This window comes from Papilio xuthus, unplaced genomic scaffold (assembly GCF_000836235.2).
Source record: "Papilio xuthus unplaced genomic scaffold, Pxut_1.1 DF826945.1, whole genome shotgun sequence".
NCBI classification, from domain to species: domain Eukaryota; kingdom Metazoa; phylum Arthropoda; class Insecta; order Lepidoptera; family Papilionidae; genus Papilio; species Papilio xuthus.
Window position 1 is genome coordinate 1,446,643 of NW_013531704.1, and position 6,399 is coordinate 1,453,041.

Consider the following 6,399-nt stretch of genomic DNA (forward strand, 5'->3'; position numbering starts at 1 on the left):
AAGGTTACCATTTTCTGGTATTATTTAAAACTTTAGCAAACTATAATTTATTTTGAAAAAATCAAGTCTGCTGAAGTAGATAATATTTCAATAATTATTATAAAGTTAATACATATCCTTAACTCGGGACACAGTTAATAAAAACAATTTAAAAAGAAACAAATCGTAGCAAATTAAAAAAAAATCTGTGTAAATTATTCAAGCTTTCGTAAGACACTTTCGTGTAACTTATATAAAAACGGGTAAACACTCATGTATATTCGTCTGGTGGCGGCACCGACTAGTTTCGAGCCTATCGGGGGCTCACTGTGAGCTGACGGCCGCGTCCGCGAAATAATACCAGTCCCACTCACCCTGATGAAGGAGGGAGGAGGAAGGATGAATTTAAAAATCTGTGTATTTAATAACAGCATAAAAAAAAATACTGATACCAAATAGAGGTATTTTAATTACTACGTTTAATGGAATTTCCATTTTGTTTACTGTTTAGTTAAATCATTTAATTCTTCAGAATTTGTGTCGTTGAATTTATATTCCACTTCATTAGTATTATATTTTGAATGTCCTTTCATTTCTTGTAATTCTTCGTCTTCAATTTTTTCCGCGAACTTGTAATTTCGACTTTGGTAATGGAATATTAGCATTGACAAAAACATCAAGCTTGCGTACATTATAAATTGTGTTTGCTAGAAAAAGTGTAAAGTAAATCAAAATGTTAGAAAAATTCAAAAAGATCTCAAAGCAATTGTATTAGGTACCAAATTTTGTAGATTCCATCTAAATAGGTTCGTACTTGGTGCGTTTAATCGAACAATACAACGAAAAGAGTTACATCTAATAATCGTTCTCAAAAGAAATCTGTGTGAATTGATGTTTGAGACGTAACCCTTTTCGTCGTATGTGACCGAATGAGCGATAACCTTAAATATTCTTACCATTTGCACATTAACTAACAAACGAGTGAATATAATAATAAGTATATTGCCAAACGCTTGCATTAAGATCCAAATTGAGCCGACAACTGCTTTCATATTTTCTGGCGCCTCTCGAAACGCAAGCTCACTGCCGGTTACTGCATACATTACCTAACATATAAATCTTTATTTGGTGTGTTTTAAAATTTATATACAAAACTAACTGTCGCACGCGAATCCGTCCGCGCGGAATTAAAAAAAAACTTAATTAGTAACCTATGTGTCCTTCCAGACTATGTTCTACATCAACATTCAAGCAAACATCCATCCATCCAATCATACGCATTTATATTTCTAGTAAGATATACTAGATAAGAGATACTTACTTCTGCAATTGAAAGAAATATGAATTGTGGAATAAGAAGTAATATTGTTATAGAATTTGGCTCCGTGACCAATATTACATTCGCGATCTGAAAATAATATTGTTTTTGCTAGTGAATATGATGTTAATACACATTAGGATTAATTATAAAGGAATCAGGACATTTTTAAGCATACTAACGTAATCCGTTGTGTCCTTTGCTACAATAATATTGTACACTCCACCGCTTTCGAGTTGAGTATTGTGTAAGATTTCACGTCCACCAACTTTTATATAATATTTTGATCTAAAAACTTCCCATCGATCATTTATATTGTTAGTTGATATGTTAACTTCTATATTATTTGTTTTCATATTGTACATTTCTATGGGTTTCTTGACATCATCAGTGATTAGAAATCTGTAAAAAAACTAAAACATTAAGCAACGTAAATATCTTTAAAGGTCAATAAAGATTCGTAGTAAAATTTCATACCTTATTATAGGAAATCCTGATTTACTTTTCTCAATATTATCATCATAAATATAAATATTGTTTTTGGTTAAAAAGAAAGAATTGGCTTTTTTTTCTTCAAGTATTAATTCTTTATATTTTATTTGAGAACAATTACTCAAGAAATTTAAATGGACAGACTCTTTATTAAATACGTTTATTTTGGTGTTCGTAAATTGTGAAAGAGTTGGTATCGTATAGGAAATATTCTTCGCTTCATTGTATATTGTAACACTACAATGATTGCCGTTGAAGATTCTTAATTGAGTAAAACCTTTTTGTGGCAGTTCTGGATACGTTGTCTGTGGTAAAAACATAAGACACAACGGGTTTATAGACAATTTTATTGTAGTTTTATATATTGTACCCTGTTCATATAAATGGATCGATGACCTGGTCAAGGTTGCGGGAGTGCATGCGGACGGCACAGGACCGGGCATTGTGGCAATCGATGGGTGAGGCCTACGTCCAGCAGTGGACAAATGTAGGCTGATTATGATGATGATCAAAAAAATTAAAACTATTAAAATGGTCTAACAGCTTATCAATTTCTACATTTATTTGTCTTCTTATCTCTCAGAGAACTTAAAGTCTTTCTCTGATAATTAACTAATAGAATTTTAAGTTTGTTACATCAATAAAAAATACTTTAATGCCAAGATAAGATTTCAAAGGACTCTTAAATGATGGAAGTTAACCAGTCCGCCAAGCGGTACAGTAGATGGCAATTAAAGAAAACTTTAGAAGCTAAAGATAGAAAGTTTAGAAACATTTTTGTCCCATAGTAATATGCTTTAGTTTTAATGGAACATTTCATTCAACAAAAGTAATACAGTTGAACCTTGAATAAGCATTTAGAAGCGTAGATAGCCTAATGGTTAAGGATACGGGTTCCCGATCACGAGGTTGGGGGTGCGAATCCCGACATTCGACTATAAACCATGTCTTACCAAGTATAGTGCTTTGTTGAAATGGTACAAGAAATATTTGTAAATTAACAAAAAATTGCTAATATTTTTAGCAAAAAAAGCAAGTTCAAGGGACCACGATTGCTTGCTTATGGATTTCTCTTAATACCTTGAGATATGTTTCGACACTGGCGGATGCTACGAATGCCAATGCAGCCATGATGCCCCCTAATTTTAGCTTGTTTAACGGATTCGTCAATAAATTCCATTTAGCTAAACATGGATAGAGATACTGAAAAAGATATAAGTATATATAAGTTTTTTAATAATATGCAAACGAAGACGTAGGCAACACCTAGTTAATGTGTACCTTTTGTGATAACGCTATAAAACTCATAACAGATATAGGTGACAGCACGATTAGCTGATCAGGTTTGATCATGTATGACCCTAATCTGCCGTCCATTCTTGACGCTTGCAGCGCCCAACTGGATCCCTGTGGATTTTAATTAGAAAATATTTATAATATATTTCCTTTTTATTCTAGATACTAGCTGTCGCTCACGGATCCTTCCACTCGGAATTAAATCGTAGCCTATGTGATCTTGGAGACTATGTTCAACATCTATGACAAATTTCTGCAAGATCCATGCAGCCGTTCTCGAAATACCTTCTAACAAACATCCATCCATCCATCAAACTACATTTATAATATCAGTAAAATTATAATTATATAAATGAAGAAGAGTAAAAATAACAAATATTTACCATTTGTTCAAGAAGTGACCAAAATATCGGAGTTACAATGAACAACTTAAGTATAGATAAGGTTCTCTTTACGTCACAAATAAATTTATTGTCGTATTTGTGTCGTGTACTTTCCAGCCAATGAGAGTGCTTGTTCTGACGACGTTTTGTTATTTTTAACTTTAATCCTAGCTGGCGAATAAAATAAAATTATTAGAAAAAAATAAAACAGAGTTCATTAACTTTATAATATCTTAAGAAATATTTATATAACTTTATCCATATATTTTAAGGGATATTTAAAATTATTGTAAGAAATTTAGTAGCTTCAGAAATTAGGTAAAGAAAAAAAAACAAATCTAAAATTCTCATTATTATCTCAATTGAAAATTATGAAGTAAAATTTCCAACCAATGTTGATTTTTAACGCGCCATTTTCCTTTCAAAACATACTATTATTATAGGTGAAGACTACTTACATAAACACATTTAGTAAAATCAACCACAATATTTCCCTTCGGATCTTTGATTTTATAATGACGTCTCCCGCACACAAATACCACTGCAAAATAAAAATTATAACAATATATAAATGATACACAATAAAATATACAGAACAACAGTACAGTAGAATAATAATTTGGGAGTTTGAACTGACAACGCCGTAACCGAATTCGGTATTATGAAAGTCCACTTAGGGTGTGCAGACACAATGACCAATACAATCTTCTTGTATAACAATAATTTTATTACATTAAAGCTTCCAGCGTCACTAAGTGAAGCCTTTAGTTCAAGAAATCTACACTAAGCGTTTGTTTTAAGAACCAAATACTCTGAACTTGTGAGTTGACTTTATTAGTTGAATGAACATACCTATTGAAATAATAATAACAATAACGGGTGCACCAAACGCTAGTGGATAACAATCCTTATCACCAAAGCAATGGACGTCGCCTCTGAATATTGGTGCTAATGTCTTCGCTATAAGGCTGCCTACACACAAGTTGAAGTAGAGTATACTGAAGTACAATGTAAGCAGTCTCTCCTGCTCAGGCAGAGCAAACTGTTCGCCTCCGAACGCAGTCACACAAGGCCTGATACCACCAGTGCCGATCGCGATTAGAAATAAACCCAGTAATGTACATAACCTAAAAATAATATATTAATACCGTATATATCAATAAGTCACGTCTGTAGACGTAATGACGAGTCCATCGAGCGCTTGGTTGTGCGGGGAAAGTGGAGGGCACTAGACCACGGGGACGATCGTCCATGAGGTGGACCGACCAAATCAGAGCGGCTGTAGATGTCCCCCTACACCAATGTAGTAAAAAGGTAGCGACTAGGGGGAAGTGGCGACGCCTCGTTACGCGGGTCTGGAAAGACTGAATGAAATAAGAATTCGCCTTTAAAGTAAGGCCTAAAACAAGTTAAACCTTTTAAAATTATTGTATTGTTTCATCGGTCGTTTGTATCCCAGATATATTAGCCGCGTACTCGACCTTTAACTCTAAAACTATTAATAACAAAATAATAAAGCTTATAACTCACCGACCGGGGAACATTAGTTGTGGTATCGCGGTAACAGCTACTAATGAGTTGCCCAAAACATAAATAAACATCATGTATAATATTGTTCTAGAATAAAACATTACCTATTACTAAATAAAAAACAAGCGTACAGGACAAAACGGTGTCAAGGGTTAAACCATTTAACGCCATAAAGTGACATGGATCACAATGAAAAGGACAAATATATAATACTTTATTCTCCACGATTCTGTCCAAGCGGAATTAAATAAAAACTTAATTAGTTGTCTATGTGTTCCAGATTATGCTCTACATCTACGCCAAATTAGACAGAGATCCACTAAGTCGTGTTGAAGACACTTTCTAACTAACATCTCTATATTTAAACTTTCGTATTTATAAAATTAGTAAGATTACCTTCCTTTAAGTGTACCAAAAAGGAATGTTTTTTTATGACAATTTAAGTTAACTTACCGATATTTTCCTAGATAATTATCAGCTACTATCCCACCGAATACGGGACAAAGACTGACCATACCATTGAACATGTGATAGATTTCCTTTGCCTCATCGTCAGTGTAATCCAATTTATTGCGCAAGTACAAGGTTAAAAAAACTAAAAGAATATATGACGTCACACACTCAACATCCAAAGAAAACAATTTGGATTTAAAAAAAAAAAATCGAAATTGGACAACGATTTTTTTTAATTAGTAATTTCAAAGAACTATCTTACCTCGCATTCCAGAATAAGACATTCGTTCACAGAACTCGGCTGCCAGTATTAATAAAATAATCTTTGGGAAATGATCATTACGCTATAAAACAAAAATCTTTATAAATATACAAAAAAATCGGAGCCATATTGGTCATAGAGTAAAGAGAGAGCAGTCATAGAGCATAGACAATATTTTGTGTTTTTTTCTTTACATATAAAATTATGTAAGTGACACACACACACGAAAAACTGGTTAATAACATACATCGAATACAATTTAAGCATAATTTTTTTTTTCAATTACCTTGTTACGTTGATTTTCATTATTCTCCATTATTTCACACATTTCTGATATTGTTAAACATGAATGTCACTTTAAAGAAATAATTTCAAACGTTACATTCCAATCAGTAAATAATTTATGAAGGTTAATATAATTAAAAAGTCAATATATATGCAATCTTAATTAACAGGTTAAAAAATTTAATTACACGTTATATTATCGGATTGATAAATGAATTAAAAAAATCCTTTTATATTTATCCAGGCAACTTGGAAACTATACTTTTGTAGTAAATACAAGTATGTTTGATTAAAGTTTAATTATGTATCAGTTTAGACGAAACGTTAGCACAATAAGGTAAAAAAATATAAGGCGTACTGACACAAAATATTAGAATAAAGGTTAAGTTTATTATTCCACA

At 32.3% G+C, this 6,399-nt stretch overlaps 1 protein-coding gene across 1 annotated transcript; it reads right to left on the minus strand.

Moving 5' to 3' along the window:
• Window positions 1–432: 432 nt before the first annotated feature.
• On the minus strand, window positions 433–6,088 carry LOC106121086 (peptide transporter family 1). The gene is made up of 14 exons (XM_013316582.1): window positions 6,000–6,088; window positions 5,714–5,795; window positions 5,452–5,593; window positions 4,999–5,085; window positions 4,321–4,595; window positions 3,927–4,009; window positions 3,469–3,639; window positions 3,071–3,196; window positions 2,870–2,992; window positions 1,775–2,094; window positions 1,480–1,699; window positions 1,301–1,387; window positions 936–1,085; window positions 433–686 (listed from the first exon to the last, which is right to left on the minus strand). Exons 1-14 carry the CDS (start codon window positions 6,039–6,041, stop codon window positions 480–482), a joined length of 2,115 nt encoding a protein of 704 aa, XP_013172036.1. The 5' UTR covers window positions 6,042–6,088; the 3' UTR covers window positions 433–479.
• Between the last annotated feature and the right edge of the window lie 311 nt (window positions 6,089–6,399).

What these genes read in the sequence shown, in the direction of transcription:
- LOC106121086 (XM_013316582.1), bottom strand. Translation starts at nt 6,041, where the DNA reads ATGTGTGAAATAATGGAGAATAATGAAAATCAACGTAACAAG. An exon ending in ATTTTACTAAATGTGTTTAT is followed by an intron (nt 3,640 to 3,926) that starts GTAAGTAGTCTT and finishes TTTATTCGCCAG; the next exon opens with CTAGGATTAAAGTTAAAAAT. An exon ending in TCAGGATTTCCTATAATAAG is followed by an intron (nt 1,700 to 1,774) that starts GTATGAAATTTT and finishes GTTTTTTTACAG; the next exon opens with ATTTCTAATCACTGATGATG.